Raw genomic sequence first — 27,988 nt, 5'->3', positions numbered from 1 at the left:
TTGGGGGAGGAAGTGTGTGACTGTCACTGAATACAGAAGCATCACCCCAGGGAGATTACTTCTAGCTCACAGAATTCTCCAGTGTACACTCAAGCATTTTCTATGGCCTATGCAAAACAATTCCTTGACAACAAATTACCCAAACTACTACACTTAATATTTTATTTAACATATTAACCAACCACTTCTAGAACAGCCTCCATAGCAGGGCATAGAACAGTCGAAGCAGTGATTCCAGCATAGGAATCTATAATTTCAAAAGATCAGATCTCCATCTTGTCAATTCACCTATTCAGTGTTCAAGATGACTAAACAGGCAGCCCCATCCTGCTAATAGTGGATGGACTAGAGAGATGCCAGAACAATATGGGCACGGCCATGCTCTTGGTATAGCATCTCTGTCCTCAAACAAAGGAGAAAGCAGCCATTGCCCCTCTTTGCTTCCCCCCGCAACTCCCTGGACAGACCAAGAGCTAGTTGTGGACAAATTCGCAGAAACTGGTTCCAAAGCTATAGTGGAAGGCTTAGTATGTGGCTTCTGATCTCAGTGGTTCAGAATCTTCAGCCTGAGGTGACTCTCCCAGAGCCTTGCTCACAGCAACCATCTCAGCACCTCTTGGCAGCATTCAGCGGCACTTCAAATTTGCCTCTGTAGCTAAAGCATGTCTCTTTCACATACCAGCCATCTGCACCCATGCAGAATAGCTGCTTACACTAGCCCTGGAGTCCTCAGGGCCTTTTATAGTTCTGTACCCAGAAAGGATGGAGGAAGCAGAAAATACTTGTCACGTATCGTGGCCAGCGGTTGTGAAGTCCATTAGGAACTCAGTCCTAGGTGAAACCTTTTCTCCAAAGAGCAGTGGATGGCAATCAGGCAAGGATCAAGACTCAGACAGTCGCTTCTGAATTTCAGCCACAAGATTTTCCCGTTTAATGACCACCTGAAACATAAGGGAACCTTCATGTGACAAACTAGAAAGTGATAGTACTAGTTCCTTAGCCACTGTTTTTCCAGATTCATTTTATCTCGATTTGCTCCCACTATTCATACAACCAGGAGGGAGTAGTGTGGGCTTCAAGCTGACTTGGAGAATGTATAGTCTTAAGACTAAAGGGAATCAAACACCTGATCTATGTCTATTTTGTTGATTACTCACAAAACACCCATTCAGATTTCACTTTTCCTTCTTCTGCCCACCCAGCCAACACTCATTGGCTGCAATGGTTATTTGAGGTGGATCTTCATTCATTTCTATCACTATTAACCGTGAAGATAATTTCTCAGCCAAAAAAATATATTTTTCTTAAAGACTCTGGGAAAGGTAGAAAAACTTAGTCCCTTCTATTTCTGCCTGCCCCCACTCACCTCCTCTCTGCTGGCCACTGAACGGAGTTTGATGACCCCTTCCTTCAGTTCTTGCTCACCAATAATGACCACCAGTGGAATGCCCATGTTCTCACAATAGTGTAGTTGGGTTAATAGTTTAGGGTTGTTCTTGTATAGCATCTCTGTCTGAAAAGGGTCAAGAGAGAATAGGGGACTTAGAAGTGACCACAGCACACAAACCCCAGGAACATGTATTTCCAAGGAAGCAAGAAATAAGTGGGTAGCCCTCATACCCTAAGAAGCCACTTTAGTGGCTAGATGAAAAAGGTTTTGCATTCTACCCTAGGCACAGGGAGAAATGGGCCTGGCTTCTGAATTCCACATATACCCAGATGACTTAGATATCAGCTCCACTATACCTTGATCCCAGCATCCCAAAGCTCTGCAATTAGCTTCAACCGTTCTTGGAGAAAGTTCTTCTGTGGTGTGGCCACAAATACTTGGGTCTCTGTGGTTCGTACCTTCTCACCAAAAGACTAATAAATTGAGAGAGAATAAAGTAAAACTAATAAAAAAGTCCTTTGCATCAGCAATTCCAAAAAGCAAGACAAAAAGAAGCATCAGAAACTGTCCAACTGCATCCCAGAAACAGGAGTGTTTTTAGACCTCCAGTCCCACCTCACCCCTATTTAGGACCTACCTTCATCCTCTGCTCCACAATGTAGAAGATTCGCTCTACTCCAATGCTGAGCCCCACACATGGTACCTTGTGGCCCTTTGGGTCAAACATGCCCACCAGCCCGTCATAGCGTCCACCAGCAGCCACACTGCCCACGCTCAGAGGCTGCTCTCCTCCAGCCTGAACTGGGGTCTGTAGCAGCACTGCTTCATAGATTACTCCTGTATAGTAGTTTAGGCCCCGAGCCAGGCTTAGGTCAAAGGAGACCTGAGGGAATAAGGCTATAGTTAATCTCAGACTAGACTCAGAACCCAGACAACCCCAGAATAGAGCTTGATGACCTCAGCAGGAGGTCCACTCCCAACTCAGCTTACCTTCTCAGCGATTCCTAATAAAGTCAGGTATTCAAATAGCAGCTTCAGGTCCTCCAAGCCCTCTAGGGCCTTCTTGTTCTGGGATAGTCTGGGATCCTGGAACATTTGCTCTACCAGAGACACCCCACCTGTGGAGAACAGTAGGGAAAAATAAGGTCTGTAATGTTCATCCAGATGTGTTTCATCCAAATTTATTCCTAATGTGCTCTAGTTAGTCATCCTCATTTTCTTAAAAAAAAGATGATGATCCTGTCTCATATGACCAGACCCTCCTCCTCTGCCTCTACCTCTGCCATATGAAGCCACAAAGTGGTTACACTAAGTAAACGGAAAATTAAATTCAGGTCAGGCTGTGGAGCTTAGCACATCTACAGAAGGGAGCTGTTTCAGAGATATAAGTTGAACACGTCACCCTCAGCCTGGTTCTATCACAGCTCTGAAAACCCCCTTACCATGACATTGGACATAGTCCCCAATTCGATCAGCCACCTCAGGAGCCAGGCCTTTCTTTGCCACCATCTCATGTCTCACATCTTTCCAACACATCTGCATAAACACCCAAACATTAGTCCAGCCCCAAGATCTTTCTTCCTCTAACTGGAAAAGGACATTTCGCTTTCATTCAGTATGTATGTCACAAGTAGCTAATAATATACTGAGTCAAGTCAGAGGCAGCTTAAGAAATCCAGCCACAATCCCCACTGTACAACACAACTTAGATCTTGCTTCAGAATGTATCCTTACCTTGCTCCCATAAATAGATCATTTCCAGCCACCATCTCCTTATCTCTAGTGGTATGGATTTGAGGGCAAGGTAGAAAACCAGATAGGGTCTACTAAAGCATTTCTTCTTTGTTACCTTGTCTAGTTTGTCTATCGAGGAGCAGATGGCATGGAAGTTGCTTTCAGGAACACCACAAATGGCAAAAATTCCATCCACAATCCGCCGGTCATTAACCTGTGAACTCAATGTAAGCAACCCAAGTGCTCTGTCAATGCCCTTTCCCTCAATAGCAGTCCCTATTCTCCTGACTCATAAAAGGGATAGAAAGGAAATCTCACAGGAATTATAAATCTATTCACATATGTATGTGTGTGTGTGTGTGTATATATATACATAATGTACATATGAAATGTAATAGCTGTGCTAAGGAAGTTCTAGAGCTGCAGGCTTAAAGGCTAGAGTCACCTATGTTTGGGGATTTGTATAAACAGCATCAGGCCAAAGCTAGACTTCTCCCCCAGTCCTCAGCCCTGGCCTCACCTTAATGAGAAAGTCCCCCAGCTGCAACCCACTTAGAATTTCACACATGATCTTCAAACATTCTGCATCAGGGATCATAGGGTCAAACTGACCAGCAATGTCAAAATCCTATAGCAAAAAAAAAGACAAGAAAAAAAACCTCCACCTATCAGCCAATTCGCAGGTTGTAGCCCCTAGAACTATCAAACTGTGCTGCCCCCCATCAGGTCACTTACACACTGGCAGAACTCCCTGTAGCGCCCTTGGACTATGGTTGGGCTCTCCCTCCGCCACACCTTTCCAACATGGTAGCGTTTCATCTTCTTCACTTTATTCATGGCCAGATAGCGAGCAAAAGGGACCTCACATAAATAGGTTAAGAAAGAAGGATACTGCATCCAAAGCTTAGGCCCAGTATTAGGCATAAGCCTAATATTACTATCAGACATTAATATTAATTTAATATTAATGAATAATTGGTAATGATTATTCATTAATATTAATATTAAACATTAGGGAGAACTGGGCCTCTATCAATTGGATCTCATCCACTAGGATGAGAACTAGGACCTTCTCTGTCTTGTATCCCACTATCCCCTAGACCTAGCAGTACTTGCCATTCAATATATATTGAATGGTATCAAGTGAAGGAATTTCACCTAGCAAAACTGAAAGTTCAGGAAAAAGCAAAGGAAGCAGAGAAAGAAATGCCCAAGAACTTCAGGTTTGGGCCATTCTCTCCCACTCAGGTCAATTCCCAACCGTCTCAAAATAGTCAAGCTTCAGAACCTAGATTTGCTTACAACTTCTAAGCCATTGTTTCTGATACTGTAGGACAAGGGCCACATGCATCTTACTTACCTAGGATACCTGTTTAAAATGCAGATTGTTGAACTCCACTCCAGCTACAGAATTAAGAATTTCTGGGGCTAGGGCCAGGAATCTGTGTTTCTGCAAGCTTCCCCAAGGAATTCTGATACACATTAAAATGACAGGGCTCCAGACTACGCTCTGCTGGCAGAATTGCCTTCTAGGAAAAACTAGAAGTAAAGGCTGCTGCCAGTGGACTCATAGGGTCCCAGAGTCACTCTCCTCCCTTTTGTCAGAAAAAGCCCTCTGAATTTGGAAAGAGACAGGTTAGGCTCCAGTACTAAGAAGGATACAGTAAGGTCATAGCGAAGAGACAACAGCTCTCCACCTTGATCCTTCAGTTCATAGATGAGCCCAGACTCCTCTCCATACTTCTCAGCAAGCATTTCCTATAGTGGTAAAACAGAAGGAGCCACAGTTCAAAGAATGACTCCAGAACAAAGACAAGAAGCCCTCTGGGACACTAAAGGCAGGTGAAGAAATGGGAGTTCTAGGACACTCTTTCTTCTTCCCCTACCTTTAGTTCAAATGCTGGGGTATCCAACCTCTTTGCTCCATGACGTTTAAAGCAGCTGACAACCACATCAAGAATTTTCTCCCTCACAACCATCTGCTGGGGACTAAGATCCCTAGTGCCCTGGAAACCAAAAACAGCCACAGTGAAAACAAAAACAAAAACAAGCCCATTTAAAACAGAGCATTAAACTACACCTATAATCTAAGGTCTGGAGCTGAAATTTCTTGAGTTCAGACAACTGAGCCTCACCCAGTATCTCAACAGTAGAAAAGTTTTGGTTTTGTTTTTTAATTTAGTTTAAGAGGACATTAAAGGGGTCAGAGAGTCAAGAAAAGCAGAGATCAGTCCCCCAAGGCACTCTAATGGAACAGTGGGCAAAGAGCATTACCTTTGGGGTCTTGATAATAAAATTTGGTTTCTCTGGATGAGATTTCATTTGGGATGTTAACACTGCCTCCACAACCTGGCAAAAGAAGAAATGTGATATGTAGCTCCTCTGGACACTGGCCATACCTGTGGCATCTTTGACGTTGTGGACCACCAACCTGCAAACACCCTTGATTTTGAACAAAGGAAGCCTGAGCATCATTTTACCTACTGCAGTCTCAGCCCCTCACCCCAAGAACCCATGTTGTATCTACAATTGTACATGTAATATATACGATGTCAGGTGTTCACCACACAAGCTTTTTCACTGTATTTGGAATTTTTAAATGTCTGAAAATGTTTAAGCACCTGAGAACAATGAAGGCACAGAACAAGCCACCACTACCAACCATCTAGGGGTAAAGACTAGTATGATCTTCTCTACTTCTCAATTCCTACTCAAATGGTGAAAATAAGAATTTTTAATAAGGTAGCACTGGTTATCACACTTGGAGACAGGAAAACTGTAACTTGAAGACAGAAGAAAATCAGCCCCCAAACATGAAAGCCTCTGTAATAAAAAGGAATGGACAGATCCCCGGATCAGCCAGCCACCAAAAAAAAAAAAAAAAAGGAATGGATTTCATTATCAAACTAATAAACCCAGACTGGTAGGATGCTGAAAATTAATAAAAGATCTAAGCCCTGCTATAAGAGGATATTAGGATCTTTCTGAACCAGGGCAAAACAGAATCATTGACTTTATTACCAGCAGGCTGTATACCCTTCCAGAAATAGATGTGCGATTATGGCATACTATGGCTATTCTTTCCCCCAAGAGAAGTCCAAGTTTAAGTCCACAATCACTCATCTGCTATTCGAAAATCCAAAAATCTCTGAAAACTGAAAATGTTTTTTGAGATTCACTTTGAGGCAAATCCTAATGTGAACTCATGGTCTTTAGTCTACTTATGGTCTTTAGTCATCTCATTCAGTGGGAATATGCATATATTTTGCTTAAGAAATATTACTGTATTTGACTCCAAGAGTTTCAGATAAAAGAGTGTGCATCTGTATTAAAATACTCCCTTACTTTGTATCCACAGAAGTCCTTGAACCTTGCAGCCTCCGTTTTCTCAACTGTAAAATGGAAATTAAAACCCCAAGATTGCTCTAAGGATTGAAAGACAAAGGATTCAAGACGCTTAGTTCAGTGCCGGTATATAGGGGGAACTCAAATGAAAACAGACTGTAATACTACTATAATACTACAGACCACGAGTCCATGCTTTGAGACCTAGAGGCCCTGCCCCGACAGACCGGAGCTATCTCAGTCTGGCTCACCTGGCTATGACAACTGACAGCCCCAGTGCACGCAGCGCGGGGAGGTCGCAGGAGTTGGCTGAGCAGCGCAGCCCAGGTCCTCCTGGGCAGAAGTCCGAGCTGGGGCATTGTGCGGCAGGACGCCGGCTTTCCGTGATAGGTGTCAAAGGCCTGGGAACGAGGCAGGCCCGACCCCAAGAAGGATGCAAGGAGCCGTGGAGGCAAAGCCCGAGCCCCACGAAAGTACTGAGCGTTTATACACCTCAGAAGTCCTGTAGGCTATGCTCCGGTCCTGCCAGGCTCCCTTAGCAGCCGGGTTTGACACTTCCGGTAGGGCCCGGAAGTGACGTTTGTGCTCCGAGGAGACTCTCTAGGCATCCTGGCCAGCGACTCGATAGCCGGAAGTATTCCGAGCTGGGGCTGAGGACGCTAAGGCAGCTTTAGACAGTTCTCATCTCCAGTTGGCAGCGGGATGGCTGAGCGTGCTGCGCTGGAGGAGCTGGTGCGACTTCAGGGAGAGCGTGTGCGGGGCCTCAAACAGCAGAAGGCTAGCGCAGAGCAGGTGCGACTTAGGCGGCAGGGGAGGAGCCAAGGGAAAGCCAGAGAGGACATAAAGGGCTGGTGGAGAGGAAGATGGGCTGGGTGGGGAGATAGTCGGGTTGAGTCCGGAGAGAAGCAAAGCTAGGCCTGGGCAGAGAGATCTGCCCCAGAACCTGATGAGGGAGTGATATTGAATGAATGGCGGGGGAGGGAGAAAAAGTGACTGATTGATAGCCCAGCGCCTTCTTTCTCTCCACAGATCGAGGAGGAGGTGGCAAAACTCCTGAAATTGAAAACACAGCTGGGCCCTGATGAAAGCAAACAGAAGTTTGTGCTTAAAACCCCCAAGGTAATAGTATTTCTTTAAGGAGCCTCTGAGAAGGTCCCTAATTCCACTCGCAAGGGCGCATATGAGTGCTTCCTCGAACCAGGTCATTGAGGCGGTTCTGGAATGCCGCAGAGGACGCGACAGTTACTCTGGGCGCTGAGCTGGATTGGAATCTACCTGAGTCATTCTGGGATGGTAAAGTGTTGGCAGAAACTAGGCCAGCTGAGCGCTCAGGGCAGTCAGCCTACTGCTGCTACTCCTTTCATTCAGTAAATATTGAGTACTTGCTATGGCCCTAGCACTGTACCAAGCACTGAGTATACCATGGTGGACAATATGGCCTGCTCTCATGGAGCTGTTCCACTGAAGGAGACAGACTTAGGACAAATAATCCCACACAAGAATATGTAATTACAAATTGTGATAAGCGATATAAATAAATTAACAAGGATGCTCAGGAGAACTGGGGAGTCTGAGAAAGCCTCACTTTCTCAGAAATGAGAAAGATGTAGAAGTAATATACTAACTGGTGAGTGGGAGATAGCTGGGGTAAAAGTGTGAGAAAGATAGGTCCAGGCGGAGTATGGAAAGAAACCCTGAAGCAGGAAAGAACTTTGGTAGTTTCCAGTAACTAGAAAAAGACATACATGACTAGAACCAAATGGAGAGGGAGAGTAGAGTGGAATGAGATTGGAGATTCTTAGCTCATCCTCCAGGATTTCAGGTCAAATGCCACACTTTCTGTAAGTTTTATAAACAAAACTATTTGGCCCTTCATCTGGGTTCCCTTGGCACTACATACATATTCCTGTTAGTGAACCGACTTGTGTTAGTTATTCATGTGGTTTATTTACCCTAAGAAGCTGAGACTGGGTGCCTGGAAACGAATAGGTAGAGCTGGCTCTCCATATCAGCGTGTTCTGTATCCACAGATCAACCAACCGAGGTTCGAAAATATTCAGGAAAAAAAAATACGACAATAATAAATAATACAAATATAAAATACAGTGTGATAACTATTTACATAGTACTTACATAGTATTTGGTATTATAAGTAATCTAGAGATGATTTAACGTATATGGGAGGATATGTGTAGGTAATATGCAAATACTATGCCATTTTATATAAGGGACTTTTAAAAACTCTTTATGTGTTAGAGAATCATACTGAAGTATTTATGGATTAAATGATATGATATCTGGGATTTATTTTAAAATACTGCAGATAAAATGTCAAGGTTTCAATGAAATAAGAATAGCAAACATTAATGGTTGTTGATGTGGGGTAATGGATACATGGTGATCTATAATACTGTTCTCTATATTGTGTCTTTGAAAATTTCCATAACATGTGCTGGCCCATGGCTCTCTTGGGAGAGTGTGATGTTGATAACACCAAGGCCATAGATTTGGATCCCTATATAGGGATGGCTGGTTAGCTCATTTGAGAGAGCGTGGTGTTGACTACACCAAGTCAAGAGTTAAGATCCCCTTGCCAGTCATCTTTAAAAAATAAAAATTAAAATAAAGAAAATTTCCATAACATAGTGTTAAAAGAAAATAAGCTTATGTTGAAGAGTTAATATCCACTTTTGTTTGTTGAAACACATTTTTTCACATGTGATTCATATTATCAGAAAACGCAGTATGGTAGGTACAAGATTCTTTCAATGGGTCTTGCTGGTCAAAATCATTTTTGTAATAATACTAAGACCTTATTTGTCTTTTCACTGTGTCAACATTTGCACTGAGGGTGCAAAAGCACTGCTGATTAGAATTGCTGACGCCTTAGCTCGAATCAAAACAGTGGCACTGAACTGTACTAATAGCCAGTATGTTCTATACTACCATGCACTCACAGTAAAAAAATAATAATAATAATAATCAGTTTCACTTAATATCCTTGATAAAACAGTAAAAATTATTGATTTTATTGAGTCTCAACCCTTGCATACACTCTTTTTTAATATTCGCTACGATGAAAAAGAAAGTACACATAAAGCACTTCTGCTGCATTCCGAGGTAGAGAAAATGCTTATGCCATTGTTTGAGTTGAGCTGAATAGCTACTTTTCTCACAGAACACCTTTTTAATTTGAAAGAACTGAAAGACAAATTATGGTTTTTCAGACTTGGATATTTGGCAGACATTTTCTCAAAAATGAACAAAGTGGGTCTTGTCACCTCAAGGAAAACATCTGATAGCACTTGTTGCCAGTTATAAAATTCAAGTGTTTTCAAGTGAAAATTAGAATTTTAGAAGTCTTGTATCTTCTACCATGAGCTTCACAGCTTCCCAATACTTAAAGACTTCCCTGATGAGATCTGTGGTGATACTGACAAATACAGTTTTCTGATACTGTATAATGAAGTGTGTTGACATTTGGAAGATCTGTATAACTGTTATCAATGATTATTTTCAAAATGATCACTGTTTGAAGTTATAAAATCACACATGGGTAAAAGATCCTTTCAAAGTACAAGATACAGTAATGGATTTTTTTTTTATTGTGGTAAAATATATATTAACAAAATTTACCATTTTAATGATTTTTAAGTGTACAGTTCAGGAGCATGAAATACATTCATCCTGTTGTATAGCCATCATACTGTCCATCCCCAGAACTTTTTCATCATCCCAAACTGAAATTCTGTACAATAACTCCTCACTCTGCCCTCCCGCTAGCCCTGGTGACTACTATCCTTCTTTCTGTCTCTATGAATTCGACTATTCTATGTACCTTACATAAGTGAGAGACTAAAGGATTTTAATCAACAGTATGAAAAGTTCATTGATGGCTTTCAGATTACACATTGCAACCAATCTTTAAGAATTACTACTTGTTCGATATGGTGTATTATCAAAGAATATCCACAGTTAGCTGAAAAGCATATTAAAATACTCTTCCTTTCACAACTATATATTTGTGTAGGTTTAGATTTTATTCATATACTTCAGCACAACATATCACAACAAATTGAATACAAAATGCTATCTTCTATTAAGCCAGACATTAAAGATTTGCAAAGATGTAAATCAATGCCACTCTCCTAAGGTTTTTTGTTTTGGAGATTAGTTACATTTTCCTAAAATATTTGTGTTAACATGTAATGGATTTATTATTATTTGTTAAATAAATTAGTAAATATTTTAATTTTTTTGCAGTTTTAGTTTCTAATACAGTATGTATTGATAGGTATAATCCACTTTGGGGTCCTTAATACATAGTAAGAGTGGAAAGAGGTCCTGAGACCAACTGCTACTTTGGAGTAGGGTGTAAAAGCCCAGACTAGAAGCTCTGACCTGGAAGGAGAACAGAGTTCTAGTCCCAATTGCCACAAACTAGCTGAATGGCCTTAAGTAATGAATTAATTTATCAACATCTTGTAATTCATCTATAAAATGTATCTTCCCAGCCTACATCATAGGGCTGTTACCAGAAAGAAATTAGAGAACAAATAGTACTAATAAGGATTTGAAAGTAAAATTATATTGGAAGAGAAGAGTTGTTTGTAAAATTTGGAATTCAATTAGTTGAGCTGGTTTGAGTTGGTTATGTGCCTGTCATCAGGTAGGTGTTCTTTTATTCAGCAGGGAAATGTTCTGTTTTCCCAGAAAGAGGTTTTAGAAAAACTGCTTCAGAATTCTAGAAAATAGAACCAAGCTAAAAATGGAATGGAATTTAGAAAGGCTGATAGCAAAGGGTATGAGAATTAATAGGGAGTTGTTTGTACTCATTTTACAACTCAGTGGCCTGTAGGAAAATCTAAGTTTGGGGCAGGATTTGCTTTTCTCATTGTTGAGATCATCCTTTTATATTTCCAGAATTTATTGTACTTTGATTTTAAATCTCATCCCTGATTCTTTGGCTGATTTTGACTCAAAGGGCACAAGAGACTACAGTCCCCGGCAGATGGCAGTTCGGGAGAAGGTGTTTGATGTAATCATCCGTTGCTTTAAGCGCCATGGTGCAGAAGTAATTGATACACCAGTGTTTGAACTAAAGGTGAGGGATGGGTAAGGAAGAACATACACATTTGCATGGTGGAAGAGTGGGTATATGAATAACAAAGAGGTTGACAAGAGAGTGAGGGCCCAAAGGCCCCGGTCATATTGTGGACACAGGCCAGTATTTTCTCTAATGAGAAGGGGGACAGGACTGGCTTGGAGGGAGAGGCACTGCCTTTTATTTATCTTGATTGTGGCCGGCAGCTTCCAGACGAGACCCCTTAGGAGTGGAAGTTGTTCTGGATCCTGTCTACATTGAATTGCATGGCACCTGTACTTGAGATATTTTCTAGATATGTGCAAACCATGTGTATATAAAGTATAAATATGCAACCAGTCTTCTACTGATAGACATTGAGGTTGTTCTAGTTCTTTGCTATTAAAAACCAAATTGCATCACTCCCTGCTTAAAACCCAGTGATTCCCATTGCACTTATAATACAATCCAAACTCTTTATTCAGGTCTACAAAGCTCTAGATGATCTGGCCACTGCCTTTCTCACCTCATCCCATGCTATTCTTCCTCTTACTCACTGTGTTACTCTGTTCATCTTTTTATTCCTGGAACATATTAAATATGTTTCTACATCACAGCTTTTGTTCTTGCTCTTCTCTTTTCCTGAACTCCCTTTTCCCCAGCTCTTTGCATTTTAGATTAAATTAGAGACTGCAGATTTTAATTTTGGATCTCAGCTAAAAATGTTATTCCTCAAATAATCCTCTCCAGCTACCTTGAGTAATGTAGCCCTTGTCCTTCTATCACATCACCATTTTATCTCCCTTAAAGTAGCTATGATTATCTAAACTTATCTGTTAATTTGTTTTCTTGCATTAATGTAGTACCTGTTTCTTCTCATTATTGTAGAAAATCCTTGTGGGCATGGACTGCCTTTGTCTTGTTCACTGATGTATACTCAATGCTTAGAACGATGTCTACTAATTGTGGGCTTTTATCTGCAGGGTAAATTCATGTAAATAGAATTGCTGTGTTAAAAGATTGTACCCATTTATATTTTTACCAGCTGTGTTAGTTTTGCTAAGGTTGCCATAACGAAGTACCATAGACTGGGTGGCCTAACAACAGAAATTTATTTTCTCATAGTTCTGGGGGCTAGAAGTCTGAGATAAGGTATTGACAGGGACAGTTCCTTCTGAGGGCCACGAGGGAAGCATCTGTTCCAGGCCTCTCTCCATGACTTGTAGATGACCATCTTCTCCCATTGTCTTTACATCATCTTCTCTCTGTCTGTGTCCAAATTTTCTCTTCTTATAAGGACACCAGTTATATTGGATTAGGGCCCATCCAGTTGAACTCATTTTAGCTTAATTACCTCTTTAAAAACCATATCTCCAAGTATAGTCTCATTCTGAGGTTACAAGGGGTTAGGACTTCAATGTATGGATTTGGGGGGGGGGGAGAGACACAATTCAGCCCATAATACCAACCAGTGTATGAGAGTTTTCTGATTCTACACACTGGAAATTTTCAGGCTTTTTAATCTTTGCCAATCTGGTAAGTGAAATATGTTATCACCTGTTAAAGACATCACAGGGCAAGGATGGCTATGAAAGCCTTAAGACATTCTGTTTCGGCTTTTGACATTGTTCAAAACTCTGGTCTAATAACCCACTGCTAGGAGTTTATCCTCGAGAAAAATATTCAAAAAAAGAAAAAGCTATGTACCCAAATATTCTTATTGGAATGTTACAGAAATTTTTTTTTTAATTGGAATAACTTAAACATCTAGCAATATAACACTAGGAAGGAAGTCAATACAGAGCTTCTCACTGGAATATTATACAGCTCTTAAAAATAATACTTCAGCTCTGTCACAAAATGAAAATGTGATAAGCAGAAAATCAACACAAAATTGGTATTTTCTTTTGATTATAACAACATCAAACACATAAACATTAGGATAAAGAGCAGAGGGAAATGTAAACAAGTTGAAATCAGTCATGTTAGAGTGGTGGGTTTTTGTTTTCAAAAATTCCTTTTAAGTTATTAGATTTATTGTTGTGACCACATTTCTTTTTGTTTTCTCCAGGAAACACTGACTGGAAAGTATGGGGAAGACTCTAAGCTTATCTATGACCTGAAGGACCAGGGCGGAGAGTTGCTGTCCCTTCGCTATGACCTCACTGTATCTTTCTAAACTTGGGCTCTTGAGACTTTGGATGGATTGGCCCTCACTGGGCTGGGACTATGTTTACCCTCAGGTTTAGGGACAGGCATACTTAGGTAGATCAACTATGAGGCCTTTGGCAATTAGGGAACTTAACTTCTCTAAACCAGGAGTGGGACTTTGGCTTAATAGAGCACAGCCTCAGAAATCTTCTGAATCCTAAGTGACACCTCAGCCCATCTCTACAACAATCCCATGGCTCCAGAATATCTCTCCCCTAACCTGTCCAGTGGACAAAGTTCTCCTTAATTGACCAACTTCACATTTCCTTTATCTCCATGCTACACAGAGAATCATCTTCTTAGAGATACCACATGAGGCCCTTTTTCTGTTCCTTGGCCAATCTGTCCAGCCCCCTATCATGCCCAGCATAGTCCAGAAAAGAAACTACCAAAGAGAATTGAGCTTTAATCTTTTTGAGACTTCAGCTGCCCCTTTTGGTAGCACATTTAATTCATTCTGATGTTTAGAAATACTGTAAATTTTATGAGTGGTGGTTTTATGCACACAGGGTGGGTTTAGATGCCAGCTTCTGTTGGTGGTGATAATCAACTTCCAGACAGTGACAGGAAGGGCATTCTCCTTAACTCTTTGTCATCAGGTTCCTTTTGCTCGATATTTGGCAATGAATAAACTAACCAACATTAAACGCTACCACATAGCAAAGGTGTACCGGCGGGATAACCCAGCCATGACCCGTGGCCGATATCGGGAATTCTACCAGTGTGTAAGTGTTAGGAAACTAAGTGGCTGGATGGGTAACTCAAATACTCCATCCAGCCAGTAGAATCTGTTGAGTACTAATGGTGTCCTGAGCAAACTGGATATCCCAGATAAGTTTAAGGTTTCTGTGGTATCAGATTTCACAATGGCCATACGTGGAGGAGAGGGATTAATCTCCCCATTTTACATATGGGTAAACTTGATAGCAGATGAAGAGATCACAGGGATAAGAAAGGCAAAGTCTGGACTAGAACCCTTGTTCAGTGTTCTTCATGTTAAACCAGTGATAGGATCACAGAAGAGGATGAGGAAATTAGATTTGAGATACCAAATCATCCAGATTGATGGCAGGGCTTCTGGATGAATAGAGAAAATGGCTAAGGATTAAGGCCATATAATTGCCTCACATCAATAGGAGGAATTAAGGAAGATGATGAAGTAAGTTATGAAGGAATAGCCTAATAGATGGAAAGAAAACCAGGACTAGTGAGAGGCCCAAGAATGCTGGGGTCTTCCTCTGAGCTGATGATCAGACATAGAGAATGAAGGAGAAGATCTGTGCTTCTGTGCAAACAGGCCGTCACAGAGAGAGCAGAGATCCCAGGAGTCCCCTCTTAAGAAGGTTGGACCCCTGAGAACCTCTGGCTATCCCTCTGCCTGCAGGATTTTGACATTGCTGGGCAATTTGATCCCATGATCCCTGATGCAGAGTGCCTGAAGATCATGTGCGAGATCCTGAGTTCACTTCAGATAGGTGACTTCCTGGTCAAGGTAAAAGCTGAATGGGGTTGGAAAGGCAAAGGTGGGCCTGGCCTCTCACAGGAGAAGGTCTTTATGCAGAGAGACCAGTACCCTAAGTGACCAAGGAGAGTCATGTAAAAGAAAGGGAATCCCTCCTCACTATGCCTTGGGTCCCCACAGGTAAATGATCGGCGAATTCTAGATGGAATGTTTGCCATCTGTGGTGTTCCTGATAGCAAGTTCCGTACCATCTGCTCCTCAGTGGACAAGCTAGACAAGGTAACGACCCAATCACCTGACTCTTCTTTTCCGAGATCCCACCCCGCCTTGAGCAATGGAAAACAAGATTAGGAGAGCGAGGTGCCTGCCTCTGTACCCACCAGAGGAAGATTAGCTCCAGGATGTAGGTTGAAAGGCAGCTACTGCTCCAAAACTGCTCCCCAAGGAGAGTTCACACTTGCTGTGTTGTGCTGAAGCTGCCCAGGGTTCCCTGACTGGTGTCTGTCTGCCCAGGTGTCCTGGGAGGAAGTGAAGAGTGAGATGGTGGGAGAGAAAGGCCTTGCACCCGAGGTGGCTGACCACATTGGGGACTACGTCCAGCAGCATGGTAAGGAGCAGATCCCAGCATCCCCAGCAGCCATCCCAACATGTGTACATGCAGTTAGAGTCCAAGCAAAAAGTGGACCCCCTCCTTTTTTCTCCTGGTCAGTCTCACTCACTCACAAATCTGTCTCCCCAGGTGGGGTGTCCCTGGTGGAACAGCTGCTCCAAGACCCTAAACTTTCCCAAAATAAGCAGGCCTTGGAGGGGCTAGGAGACCTGAAGCTGCTATTTGAGTACCTGACCCTGTTTGGCATTGATGACAAGGTGAGTCAAGTTGGGGATGAGAGCCCTGGCTGAGCTCTGGGGCTTCAGGTCCCTGATCCTAATCTGGTGCTGACCATGTCCTTGTCTCCACAGATCTCCTTTGACCTGAGCCTTGCTCGAGGGCTGGACTACTATACTGGAGTGATCTATGAAGCAGTGCTGCTACAGACCCCTGCCCAGGCCGGGGAAGAGCCCCTGGGTGTGGGCAGTGTGGCCGCTGGAGGGCGCTATGATGGGCTGGTGGGCATGTTTGACCCCAAAGGGCGCAAGGTGCCATGCGTGGGGCTCAGTATTGGGGTAGAGCGGATCTTCTCCATAGTGGAGCAGAGACTGGAGGTAGGTCCTAGGGGGTGGGTAGAAGGCAGTCTGGGCAGGTGGTGGTACCCAAGCTATCTTTGATATCCAAGGGAGCAAGAGCTGCTTTGGGCAAGGAGCACCTCAGTGAAACGGAGAAAAGATCGTTGTCCTTCACAGATTCCTACCCAACATTATAGGCCAGTTTTATGGATCTTTGATCTGTCTTTTGCCACTAAATCTCTGCTCTGGGCCCCTACTTTCCCCCGGGGCTGTCAGAAATCAAGGCTTGTGTATCCAAAACCCAGATCTTCCTCACAATATAGAATACTTAACATTTTACTGCCATATGCCAGGCACTATGCTTGGTGCTTTCATGCATTATCTAATATATCTCTTGCAACAGCTCTCTGAGAGTAGATACTTTTATTATTTGCATTTTTCAGATGAGGGCACTAGAGCATTATAGATCAAATAATTTGCTCAAGGTCATGAAACATGGAAGTGGCAGAATCAAAAATTTGAATGCAGGCAATCTAACTCCAAACTCTTGCTCCTAACCACCCTGTAATATTGTCTCTAAGTGAGAAGCATGTGTCCAAGGCCCTGGGATCACTCAGATGGCTGGCTGCCTTGACCCTAGCACCTAGAGTAACACCAAGGAAGTTCCTCATGGCCGTAAGCCCTCCTTTGTTTCTGCTGCTCTTAAATGGGTGGTTGCATTTCATCCTCTGGGGAATGCTCTGGCAACCTTCCCACTGCTCCTATCCCTTTTCTCTAGGGTGGAAACCATCCATGCTTCCCAGTTGAAGTCATTGTTCCAATAGGTATCTTATGTTGTAAGAACTATGAAAATAGTTTTTCAGGGCTGGCCGGTTAGCTCAGTTGGTTAGAGCATGGTGTTATAACACCAAGATCAAGGGTTCAAGATCCCTATACCAGCCAGCCGCCAAAAAATATTTTTTTTGAATAGTTTTTAAGAAAAACACAAGGGGCAGCAGTAGCATTCTCACTAACCCCGACCCCCACCCCCAATCCACACATATTCTGGGTTGTGCCCTGTATCTGAAGTATGAAAGGCATAGTCTCATGAACAGACAGATAATAAGTAAGGACTAGAACTGCCAGAGGTGATTTGATTGCCTGGGGTGGGTTTATAGTACAGGTTGAGTATCCCTTATCTGAAATGCTTGGGACCAGAAGCATTTCAGATTTCGTTTTTCAGATTTGGGAATATTTTCAGAATACATATTGGTTGAGCATCATGTCGGCACTCAAAAAGCTTCAGATTTTGGAGCATTTTGGATTTCAGATTTTTGGATTAGGGATGCTTAATCTATACGACTTCTGTGTGGATGTTCTCATGGCCCCTTAGATGGTGATAAACCTGAAGTTACTGTAAATAAACTACCTTTGCCCTTGTTCTAGGTTATTTATTCTGGCAAGTCATGTGTACATTTCTTATACAGTATATTCTAAGAGCTACCTTATGCCCTGTTGCTAGATGGGAAGACTGGGCCCCTGCCCTGGTGGAGCTCACTGAGTTGGGCCTGGTCTCTCAAAATCCTGACTAGAGCTTGCTCTGTTTGTTCCTTGAAGTTGTTAGCCCAGCTCTCTGACTCCTATCTGCCCCTTCTCCAGGCTTTGGAAGAGAAGATAAGAACCACAGAAACACAGGTGCTTGTGGCATCTGCACAGAAGAAGCTGCTGGAGGAGAGACTGAAGCTTGTCTCAGAGCTGTGGGATGCTGGGATCAAGGTACAGGAGGCACACCCCAGGGTGGCAGCTAACTTGGGAGTTCTGGGCACAAACTAAATAAAAGCTCACCCATAGTGATTCCTGCCATTACTTTTTGGGGTGGAACTAAGAATAAAGAGCCAGCTTGGGCTCCCAGGAGGTTGTCCCTGAGGACAGGAGAAGCCAGCCTTCATCTTCTGCCCTGGTCCCCTGCAGGCCGAGCTGCTCTACAAGAAGAACCCAAAGTTACTGAACCAGTTGCAGTACTGTGAGGAGGCAGGCATCCCACTGGTGGCCATCATCGGCGAGCAGGAGCTCAAGGACGGTGTCATCAAGCTCCGTTCAGTGGCTAGCAGGGAAGAGGTGAGGGGGCATGCAGGAAGGCTAAGGGACAAGGAATATATGCCATGTAGGCAAGCCCGTGCCCATTTAAGACCTGAGCAAACCCCTGGCATTCATATTAGTACCAACTTGTAAAGGACATAGGGCATAAAGGTTTTTTTAGTATATGTGCTGCAGAAGCGAGCACAAGCTATAAGGGTTACTGTGGTCATGGTAGGGTAAGATCTCCATCCCCACATATACCCTGTGTCTTTCTGGCTTCCCTAAGAGGCACTATCTATCCTGAGGAGTATGATTGAGTTCCTGCTGCCATCTGAGCCAAGCCTGATGACTAGAGGAAGGAGTAGGCACTCGGGGAGCAGTGGAGTAGAAGCTGCTCATACCATCTTCTTCCTCCATCCTGGCCAGGTGGACGTCCGAAGAGAAGACCTTGTGGAGGAAATCAAAAGGAGAACAAGCCTAGCCTCTCTACATCTGCTGAACTGAGCAAACTGTCAGGAAAGAAAGTGGGACTGGCACTATTTGAGGCTAAGACAGAGAACTCTGCATATGTTCTTCAACAGCGTTGTGCCTTCCTGTTTCAGCAGGCCGACCTGAAAAGTGGTCAGAACAGAGACTTTTATTATTATGATTTGTTATTGGTTCACTGGCAAAAATGGCCAGGTACTACTCTATTTCCCATAGGAGGCCCTAGGGGCTTAGTCCCGTCTGTGCCTCTGGGCTACAGGGACCGGACCCCAGATGGAACAGATGCCTCCCCAAAACCAATCGCCAAAGGTCCAATAAAATGCCTCAACCACTGGAGCCTGCCTGTGTCACTAATGCCTAGTCCTACCTTCCTGTCAGAGCCTGAGCCTCCCATTCAGACCATTTTAGGGATGGAAAGGGAGAAAGACTTACAGTATGCCCCACGGACCTTTCCTCATAGTGAGGAACCTCCCTGAAGTTCATGAGCCACTCGGGAGGCTGCCAGCGTACTCGCCGCTAGACTACTTGTAGTTTTCACCTGAGAGTCCGACGCCGCGCGGCGCACGTGCGGTGGATAGCTCCACCCCCTCGGGGGGCGGGGTCGTGCTCAGAGCCAACGAGAGCTTGCTGGGTGGAGGGGTAGGGAAGTTTCCAGACTGCGGATAGGGAGGAAGTTATAAAAGGGGGTGCAGGCAGCCAGCGGGAGAGCCATGCAGTCCAAGCGGGAGTGTGAGGTAAGTGGCTGGCTTTTTGGCCCCCACCCGCGCGGGGGGGGGGGGGCGCTGCTACATGGACTACAACACCACAGGAGAGGTTGGGGAGGGCTCGGTGATCCGCCATTCCAACCTGCCTTTTCCCTCTCAGCTATGGTGTGAGAAGGTGAATCCAGAGAACAAGGCGGCGTTGGAGGCGTGGGTCAGGGAGACGGGCATCCGCCTGGTACAGGTGAACGGGCAGAGGAAGTATGGCGGGCCACCCCCAGGTACGGTAGCCCCAGTCCCCACGCCTGCCTACTCTATCCTTGACGGCCTCGCAAACCTCCCTTGGGGGGAGGGGCCTGCCCCCGGCGCCACAGTCTGAAACCTCGAACTACCCGGATTTACACCCCCAAGCAGGAAATCTGTCTGTGGTTCCCATCCGCCCGCCCCATCGAGGAATGGAGCCAGTCTTAAGGTGCCCCTACTGACTCTGCCAGCCCCGTTGTTAGTTCAGTCACCTAGATATCCAATGTCCCGAGGTGCGGGTGCTGTAACCATTTCACAGACGTTTGCTCACAGGGTGCTCTCCCGCGTTGAGTTCCTTGGGCCCCAAACTCGGAACCATCGGGGTGGATGACGGTTCCCCTCCTTACCCTATCCACCAGGCTGGGTAGGCAGCCCGCCGCCAGCCGGCTCGGAGGTGTTTATCGGGCGGCTGCCCCAGGACGTCTACGAGCACCAGCTGATCCCACTGTTCCAGCGCGTGGGCCGCCTCTACGAGTTCCGCCTGATGATGACCTTCAGTGGCCTAAACCGCGGCTTCGCCTACGCCCGCTACAGCTCGCGGCGCGGCGCGCAGGCCGCCATCGCCACGCTGCACAACCACCCGCTGCGGCCCTCCTGCCCGCTGCTCGTGTGCCGCAGCACCGAGAAGAGCGAGCTGAGCGTGGATGGGTTGCCGCCGGACGTGAGCCGCCGTGCGCTGTTGCTCGCGCTGCAGCCTCTGGGCCCTGACCTGCAGGAGGCGCTGCTGCTGCCCAGCCCCGGGCCGGTGCCCGCGCAGATCGCGCTGCTCAAGTTCAGCTCGCACCGCGCCGCCGCCATGGCCAAAAAGGCCCTGGTGGAAGGTAGGGTGGAAGCTGCGGGGGGCGGCTGGTTGGGGCCAAACACGTTCTGCCAGGCACTTTACATAGGCGTTAAAGTCACAAAATCTTAGGACCAAGCATGCCTGAGTTTCCGACCTTACACTATTTGTGCTGAGAGCCACTTACCTAAACTTAACTCTTAGCGTGCATTATTTCCTGCCTTAATCCTCAACATTCCAATGAAAAATAGAGATGAGCATATTGTAAGAAAAACTGACTTGGCCAAGGAAGTCCAACTCAGCCTACCTGTTATCTACCATAGAACCTGCTTTCTCAAGACAGCTGTGAGAAGTAACATAATGGGTTTAGGGCATTTAGCACATTTCATGATTCTTAGCAGGTATTCACAGTAAAGATCAGCTATTGTGATGGTTATGAAGTTGACAAAGCCTGCAATGACCAGTACTCTACAAGGAAACTTATGAAGGTAGCAGTTATTACCCCCCCTTTACAAATAAAGACAATGAAGCCTTATCTAGGCTTCCTAGTCTTACCCAAGGTCACACCACCATGAAATGGGAGGCTATAAATTAAACAGGCCTGTGTAACTACAAAGGGATCAGAGTCTTGGAGGCTTGGGCCCAGGGCTTAGACCTGCTCTTATCTCTTTTTTCCTGCAGGGCAGTCACGCCTCTGTGGAGAGCAGGTGGCTGTGGAGTGGCTCAAGCCAGACCTGAAGCAGCGACTCCGCCAGCACCTTGTGGGTCCCTCACTGCGGTGCCTACAGCCGCAGGGCAGCCGATTGGCCTGGGCTAGGGACAGGCTAGGGTCACAAGGGGCTCGGGCTGCCCTCCAGCTGCTGTGCCAACAAATGAAGCTGGGCAGCCCGGTGTTCCTCACCAAGTGTTTGGGCACAGGACCTGCTGGCTGGCACCACTTCTGGTACCAGGTGGTGATCCCTGGTCATCCAGTGCCTTTCAGCGGCCTTATCTGGGTTGTGCTGGCCCCAGATGGGCAGGATGGGCATGAGGTAGCCAAGGATGCGGTGTCCGCACAGCTGCTGGAGGCACTGAGTGAGTCTGGGGCCAGCTTCTTGTGGTCTGCTGGGGCTGAGGCAGGTACCTTCGTTAAGCAGTGACCCCACCCTCTCTCCACAGGCAGCCTAATAAACAAGTAGGCAGAGCCTGTGTCAGTTTCCAGCCCAGCAGGCCTGGGTGGCCACTATCTGATCCCATTGGGGGAGGGGCAGGGGTCCTGCTGCATGTCTGACACAGCCCCCCTGCTCGGGCAGGGCCTCCTAGCACCTGGGGCAGCTCAGGTTTGGCTTATGTTGTGGTGAAGGACCTTGCCCTCCCCCTCCCAGCCCAGGGTCAGACCTGACCCCATGGTGACACCCATACCTACCTTTGTCCCCTCACCCCTCTTCCTCCCACAGCTTAGTATGAATCGTGGTTATTTTCTTGATTTCTTTTGGTTGGATTTTATTTGGAGGGTCAGGTGAACCAAAGGGTCAGAAATTCTGCCTTTATCCCCACTTCTTGGCATTTGGTTTTGGTTTATGTATAGTTTTGAGTTTTTCTATGCTGGTTGTATTTATATTAAACCCCTGGTTGGTGTACACATGTCTGTGCTGTCCTGCGCCAACTTAGGGTTTGTCTTACACTGGTAGAGTGAGCAGCCGCTACAGGTGCTCTCATCAGTGCCCGGAGTCCTGGGCTTGTCTGCATCTTCTTAAGCTGCACAATAGAGTGTTATAAATTCATATTCTCTCTGGTGATCCATCCCAGGAAGCAAGACTCATGCCTGGTGAGGAGCTGTCCTGACTCAGCTCATCCCTTCAGTCACTGTCATCCTCACTCTCCTCCTCTTCCTCCCGAGCTGTGGAGTCCTCACCCTCCTCCCTCAGTCCTGAGAAGAAGTCATCATTGCTCCAGGCTTTGCTGCTCAGAGCCCGCAGTGGTCCTCCCTTCTTCTTGCGCCGTCGGTAATCATCCACCACCACAGCTCGCAGCTGGGCCATTTCCCAAAACTTGAGGCGCTGGTCATGGCCACTACTGGCCAGGAAGCGGCCACAGTGGGAGAGGGCCAGCTCTTCCACTGGCTGCCCAGCATGCTGGCCCACACTGCCCACCACACGGTTTGGCAGGATGTTCACAGCCCTGGACAGGGAAAGAACAGTGTTGGAGTACTGGCTAGCTGGGCCTCCCCTTCCTATGACCTGAGGGCTGTCTTGACTTCCCTCACCTGATGACTCCATCAGTGGAGCCAGTGCACAGCAGACTCTCAGTGACTGGAACCATGCAGTCAATGGATTCAGCTCTCAGGGCAAAGCGGTCACTTGTGGCCCCAAAGCCATTCCAGTTGAAGAGGTAGATGGTAGCTTCACTGGAGCCACAGGCCACCTTCTTCCCACACTGCCGGGAAGGGAAGGCAAACTATATCTTTGAGGCCACCTAGACCAAGCCTTTAGCACACACACCCCGCCATGCCACTATACTCAGCTGTACTTTCATGAGGGTGACAGTGGTCAGGTCCCCAGACTGAGGCTCTGAAAGTAGCTCGAACTGGCGTCGCTTGATGTTGAAGACGCCAAGGCAGCCATCCCCACTGTAGAAATGAGAGCAGCAGGCTTAGCTGGAAGCTAACTTAGAGGAAGACATTTCACACAGGGAGGGGTAGGGAAGGGAGGCAACTTGAGATTCTACCTGGCTGTCAGCAGCAGCTTCTTGGCTGGGTCCAGAGCCATGTCGGCGATGTACTCCTCATGCTGACGCATATCCATTAAGGGGCCCTCCTTCCGCTGATCCCAGAGCCGGACACCACCTGTGTCATCCCCAGTGGCCAGAACATTCTCATCCACCAGCAGCACACTGTTGATGGGGGCACTGGAGACACACACGCGTTGATTACTTTTTGGAGTATCTTTGTTGTCCCAGTAGCCCCAGTCCTTACCCCTCACCTCTGTGCACATACACACAACTGGCTCCCCTTACCCATGAGCCTTGGAAATACGTCTTTCCAGTCGGCCTTGCTCCACATCTAGAAAGTGGATGGCTTTGTCCTTGGAGACAGTAACAAGTTCTGGAGGAAAAGGTGCTCAGGTCATGGTGCTACTCACTGCTCCCTTTCCATCACCACACTGCTGGCTGCCTTCCCCAGTACTCACTCTGCCCATCTTCAGAGAAGACCACAGCTCGGCAGGACTTGAGGTGGTGACCTGAGGACCAGAGCTCCTTGGTTTCTCCTTCCTGGCAAGAGTAGGAAAAACTGGGGAGAGAGGGAGGAGAGTGAATAACTCCAGACACCACCTGGGATGCATGGAGTGCAGAGACCACATAGATAAGACCAAACTTCTCACCTACCTAGGAGTTCCTGCTTACACTTGCACATCTCTAACCCCAAAGATTTTACCATCCCATTTCTCCACTTTCAGTGTACTTCAAGTGTTACGGCTTATTTTCATTCAATATACATTAATTCAAGGTACATTTGCTCAGAACTTTTGTTACCTCACTCCACCCTGCCCCTCTTCACCATCCTTGAAAGCCCCAGACTAGGGAAAAATTGGGTCTGGACCACTGCGGAGGCACAGAAATATCTGTTAAATCAATGACATTAGATCAGCCCCAGAAGTTGGGAATGTAAAAAATCACCAAGGCAGGGCTCTTGCCCTCCAGATCTGCAGAAGTTAGAGAAAGCCACAATTAATTACAGCACATTGTGACCACATGCTGAAAAAGAGGTAGGATCAAAATGGAGGTGGTGCAGAGGGACCAGCCTGTAAACTCGGCTTTTTTTTTTTTTTTTTTTTTTTTTTTTGCTGCTAGCCAGTACAGGGATAGAACCCTGGACCTTGGTGTTATCAGCACCATGCTCTAAGCAAGTGAGCTAACCAACCAGCCATGTAAACAGCTTTGAGGCAAGTACCAGTCTGGAGAATATCCCCAATGCCTACCTCAGAGAAGATCCTCAAAAAGGGCTGAATGAATAAATGCTTAACTGTCAGTGAGTTGCAGGCGGGCAGAACTGGGTCTACTCATTGCTTTCTCAGTGCCTAGCATGAAAAAGTTGTTTAATATTCACAGATTGAATACTTGGGAAGGAAGGAGGAGAGCCCTGGAAAACTAACTAAAGTGATGACATGTGAGTTGGATCATAAGGAATAAGTAAGAGCTCACTTGGCGGAGAACAAGGGGTAGAGATACTGGAGGCAGACATTGATGTCCCTTCTAGAGCAGAGACAAGGAATGAGGAGGGTTCAAGTGGCAAGAGAGGGGCATTGCTGAATCTGGAAAGATGGGCTGAACTGGGCTTGAGACTATGTAGGCCAAGCACAAGTCTCAACCTAATCTGGGAAAAGGAACCTCTCTGGAATGGTCATAGGAGAAGTCAGAGGCCCACCAGAAGGCAGTGGCTGTGGAAGGGGAATGGGGAGACCCAAGGGGTGCCCTCCAGAATCTTTTCTGAGACTGAAACAGAAACTGATGACAAACCAAAGCAATGGGGGTTTGGAGGTGTATAGAAAAGTGGAGGTCTAGGTGACTCCCAAGTGTCTGGCACTGTAAATATGGACAGTATAGAAAGTAACCTATATTTGTTTAACTGCTCAGGCACTGTACTAAACACTGTCCCCCCTGCATGGTAGGTATTATTATTCCCATTTTCAAAGATGAAAATGAATAACACCAAAGTCAAGGGTTCAGATCCCTTTACCCACCAGCAGCCCTCTCCCCGCCCCCCCACAAAAAAGATGAAAATGCAGAAGTTAACTTGCCTAAGGCCATTACAGTTAATGAGTGATTAAATTTTAAAGTCATCAAGTAAATCTGATAGCACAATTCTCCTGGTTAAAACCTTTAGTGGCTTTGCAATGCTTCCTGCCTCCATTATTTTTTCAAAATCAAACATGTATTGGGCACCTACCCTGGACTAGAGGAAGGAGATAAACCAGGGAATAAAACAGACTACAGATTACGCTCCAGAACAGTGTTCTTCAAATTCCAGTCATAATCCATTAGAAAGTTGCAATCTGCACTGTGCATATGCATATGGGAATGATAGAATAAAATAAACCAGAAATTATCAGAGGGCATCACAAATAACATAAGAGGTATTTTTACTGTGGAGCAAGGTAAAAAATCTGAAAAACGTTTCTTTAATGGAAGAGGCAAGCATTCGAATAATTACACAAACGGATGTGTGGTTACAAACCATTATACCAGTGAAGTTTATGAAGGAAAAGTACCATGCTACCTAGAGCCATGGCAGTATCCAACAGGTAACCTAATTTAGTCTGGGGCATGGAGGAAGAGGGAAGAGATGCTGAGAACTCAGGATAGTAGGTAAAAGGGAGAAAGAGTTTTCAAGGAATAAGGAATGGGGTGTGCAAAGGAATTGAGGCTTCAAGATACATTTAAAAGATAAGGATGAGTGAGCACAGAAAGCAAAAGGAAGAACAGACAAGGGCCAGATGGTAAGGACTTAAAAGCCGGATTAAGGAGATTTTACTAAATTCTAAAAGTAGGCCATTGGAGGGTTTTAATCAATGAAGGGACTGGTTGGATTCGTGTTTTTGAAAGATCGATTAAAGGGGCAAGAAGCAAAAGCAATAGGCCCGTTGAGACTGTTTCAGGTTCAATATAATAATTCAGTGGGAAATAACGGGGCCTTAGACGCCTTCTTGTCTCCTAATGTCGCTGGGCTCCGTCACGACAATGCCAGCTACTTTGTCCTCCTTTCAGTTCGTTCAACAGGTTTGTGTGGTGACTTGTTGAAAGCCTAATGTTACTGGACGAACAGCGAGTCTTGCAAAATTCGTCTCCCTGCAACTTTCTCTCCTCCTTCCTCGTCCCAGCTCCATCCCTGGGGAGATTCCAGACCAGGAGCTCCGACGCCCCCACTCTCACCACGCCGCCGGCCCTGCCCCGCACTCACACGAACACGTCCCCGTCCACGTCCCCTGCTGCCAGGATGTCGCGGGCCGGATGGAGCGCCAGCCCACTGGCCGGCGCTTCCAGCAAGATGTCTTCGGGGGTGTCCCGGATCCGCGCCGGGGCTGCCATGGGGTCAGGGTCCTCCTCGTCACTCCCATCCTCTGCGGGCCTCTCCTCACACTTGCGGTCCATGCCAGGGAGGATTCCGAGGCGAGCTGCTGAAGGGCCGGCAGCCCGGGAACGAGTCACACGCTGGAGTGGCCCAGCACGCAGCTTCCGCGTCGCGGGGCGGAGCCGGAAATGTCGTCGGCATTCTCTATCTCCCAGAAGAGGTGGGCGGGCCACCGCGGTTGCGGCTGGAGAGGACTCGGGAGGTTGCGGTTCCGCGGTCCACCGCTTCCTTGTCCACCTGTGCCCAGTGCTTGAGCTAGCTTGAGCTAGCTTGACAGTGCGCTGTCAATCCCCTCCCTCCGTAGTCACTTCACGTGAAGTTGGGAACTGTGTAAAGTCCTTTCCCCTCATCCTGACCCATCCTGACAGTTTGGTGTTCCCTCCTACAACCAGGAGGACTTAATGACCTCGGGATAGGTGAGAGGGACGCCAGTCGTTCGTGGCTTGGTAAAACCCAAGATCATGGCAAGCGACAGCCAGAGCGGTCGGAAACAGCAAAAGCTCACGCCGTGAGATGACATACTGGGGGGTCACGGACAGTGGGCAGCCAGGGCACACACTCAAGCCGCTGCCGTCTACGCCCAAAGTCTTCGTGGCCAAACGAACAGCGCCCTGCGCCCGTTCCTACAGTTTGGCTCCAGACCCTCAGCGGGCTGGACCGGCTGTGCTCAGATCTACTAAGAAATTGCCAAACAGGAAAGTGGCACGACTGCTGACGTTCTGGACATCGCTGTTACGAGACTCCACAAAGAGGGAGGGCTCTTCATGGCGCAGCAGATGAGGAGTAGGTGCTCCTCTGGCTGAAGAGAACCTGCTCACATCTCTGTAGTACTAAGCTTTCTAAGGTATCTCATATGCTGATGCCCAACACCCCTAAAGAGGTGAAAAAAGTGAGGTTAGAGAGGCTCTGTGTCCCGTTGGCTGAGTGACTGGAAAATTTGCTGTGTGGTGTTGAGTTCTTGTCACTATGTGGCCAACCAGGCGGTCTTGGTCACTTCCATGGGGGTTGGTGGTCTTGCAGAAACAATTTTAAACTGGTAGTCAATGCCCAGGTCTTGCTCTTAGTGATCCTCCAGGTATTTCCCTCTGAGACATGTCTCTGTGACCTTTTTCCCAATTGGGACTGCTGCCTAAAACCGTGGGACCAGCGCATCATTTGTCTGAAACT

The 27,988-nt window shown here is 46.1% G+C and overlaps 4 protein-coding genes across 7 annotated transcripts; 2 read left to right on the top strand and 2 right to left on the bottom strand.

The window, feature by feature from the left end:
• Positions 1-135: 135 nt before the first annotated feature.
• LOC134369303 (histidine--tRNA ligase, mitochondrial) lies at positions 136-7,000 on the bottom strand. Of its 2 annotated transcripts, XM_063085659.1 has the most exons (13): positions 6,721-7,000; positions 5,399-5,473; positions 5,011-5,130; positions 4,787-4,882; positions 3,860-3,985; positions 3,645-3,752; positions 3,240-3,338; positions 2,833-2,926; positions 2,381-2,508; positions 2,028-2,273; positions 1,747-1,863; positions 1,367-1,513; positions 136-941 (listed from the first exon to the last, which is right to left on the bottom strand). In XM_063085659.1, exons 1-13 carry the CDS (start codon positions 6,826-6,828, stop codon positions 882-884), a joined length of 1,524 nt encoding a protein of 507 aa, XP_062941729.1. In that variant the 5' UTR covers positions 6,829-7,000; the 3' UTR covers positions 136-881. The 2 variants fall into 2 exon arrangements, with proteins under 2 accessions (XP_062941729.1, XP_062941730.1); XM_063085660.1 differs by lacking the exon at positions 3,240-3,338.
• Positions 7,001-7,097: 97 nt separating this feature from the next.
• Positions 7,098-19,269, top strand: HARS1 (histidyl-tRNA synthetase 1). 3 transcript variants are annotated; one of them, XM_063085571.1, is made up of 13 exons: positions 7,098-7,201; positions 7,499-7,588; positions 11,454-11,573; positions 13,624-13,719; positions 14,363-14,488; positions 15,148-15,255; positions 15,406-15,504; positions 15,739-15,832; positions 15,965-16,092; positions 16,186-16,428; positions 18,028-18,144; positions 18,340-18,486; positions 18,874-19,269. In XM_063085571.1, exons 1-13 carry the CDS (start codon positions 7,172-7,174, stop codon positions 18,949-18,951), a joined length of 1,476 nt encoding a protein of 491 aa, XP_062941641.1. In that variant the 5' UTR covers positions 7,098-7,171; the 3' UTR covers positions 18,952-19,269. The 3 variants fall into 3 exon arrangements, with proteins under 3 accessions (XP_062941641.1, XP_062941640.1, XP_062941642.1); XM_063085570.1 differs by having other exon boundaries at positions 7,098-7,261; XM_063085572.1 differs by lacking the exon at positions 11,454-11,573 and having other exon boundaries at positions 7,098-7,261.
• Positions 19,270-19,602: 333 nt separating this feature from the next.
• DND1 (DND microRNA-mediated repression inhibitor 1) lies at positions 19,603-22,331 on the top strand. Its single transcript, XM_063086673.1, has 4 exons — positions 19,603-19,667; positions 19,798-19,915; positions 20,297-20,758; positions 21,397-22,331. The coding sequence occupies exons 1-4, from the start codon at positions 19,644-19,646 to the stop codon at positions 21,852-21,854; spliced, it is 1,062 nt and encodes a 353-aa protein (XP_062942743.1). The 5' UTR covers positions 19,603-19,643; the 3' UTR covers positions 21,855-22,331.
• WDR55 (WD repeat domain 55) lies at positions 22,178-26,920 on the bottom strand. The gene is made up of 7 exons (XM_063086672.1): positions 26,651-26,920; positions 23,883-23,983; positions 23,710-23,797; positions 23,422-23,601; positions 23,224-23,323; positions 22,961-23,130; positions 22,178-22,875 (listed from the first exon to the last, which is right to left on the bottom strand). Exons 1-7 carry the CDS (start codon positions 26,839-26,841, stop codon positions 22,554-22,556), a joined length of 1,152 nt encoding a protein of 383 aa, XP_062942742.1. The 5' UTR covers positions 26,842-26,920; the 3' UTR covers positions 22,178-22,553.
• Between the last annotated feature and the right edge of the window lie 1,068 nt (positions 26,921-27,988).

This window comes from Cynocephalus volans, chromosome 2 (assembly GCF_027409185.1).
Source record: "Cynocephalus volans isolate mCynVol1 chromosome 2, mCynVol1.pri, whole genome shotgun sequence".
Classification (NCBI taxonomy): Eukaryota; Metazoa; Chordata; class Mammalia; order Dermoptera; family Cynocephalidae; genus Cynocephalus; species Cynocephalus volans.
Note: the sequence above shows the minus strand (reverse complement) of the source record. Positions and strands in the feature narration are given on the sequence as shown.

Bases quoted from the DNA above. Each gene is read 5' to 3' on its own strand.
- LOC134369303 (XM_063085659.1), bottom strand. From the start codon at position 6,828: ATGCCCCAGCTCGGACTTCTGCCCAGGAGGACCTGGGCTGCGCTGCTC. The intron at 3,339-3,644 runs GTGAGGCCAGGG...TTGAGTTCACAG, and splicing joins TGGGGGACTTTCTCATTAAG to GTTAATGACCGGCGGATTGT. The intron at 1,864-2,027 runs GTAGGTCCTAAA...TCAATTTATTAG, and splicing joins TTGTGGAGCAGAGGATGAAG to TCTTTTGGTGAGAAGGTACG.
- HARS1 (XM_063085570.1), top strand. From the start codon at position 7,172: ATGGCTGAGCGTGCTGCGCTGGAGGAGCTGGTGCGACTTCAGGGAGAG. The intron at 13,720-14,362 runs GTATCTTTCTAA...CTTTGTCATCAG, and splicing joins CCCTTCGCTATGACCTCACT to GTTCCTTTTGCTCGATATTT. The intron at 14,489-15,147 runs GTAAGTGTTAGG...CTCTGCCTGCAG, and splicing joins ATCGGGAATTCTACCAGTGT to GATTTTGACATTGCTGGGCA.
- DND1 (XM_063086673.1), top strand. From the start codon at position 19,644: ATGCAGTCCAAGCGGGAGTGTGAG. The intron at 19,668-19,797 runs GTAAGTGGCTGG...TTTCCCTCTCAG, and splicing joins AGTCCAAGCGGGAGTGTGAG to CTATGGTGTGAGAAGGTGAA. The intron at 20,759-21,396 runs GTAGGGTGGAAG...TTTTTCCTGCAG, and splicing joins CAAAAAGGCCCTGGTGGAAG to GGCAGTCACGCCTCTGTGGA.
- WDR55 (XM_063086672.1), bottom strand. From the start codon at position 26,841: ATGGACCGCAAGTGTGAGGAGAGGCCCGCAGAGGATGGGAGTGACGAG. The intron at 23,324-23,421 runs GTAGAATCTCAA...TCATTTCTACAG, and splicing joins AAGCTGCTGCTGACAGCCAG to TGGGGATGGCTGCCTTGGCG. The intron at 23,131-23,223 runs GTACAGCTGAGT...CCTTCCCGGCAG, and splicing joins CCACTGTCACCCTCATGAAA to TGTGGGAAGAAGGTGGCCTG.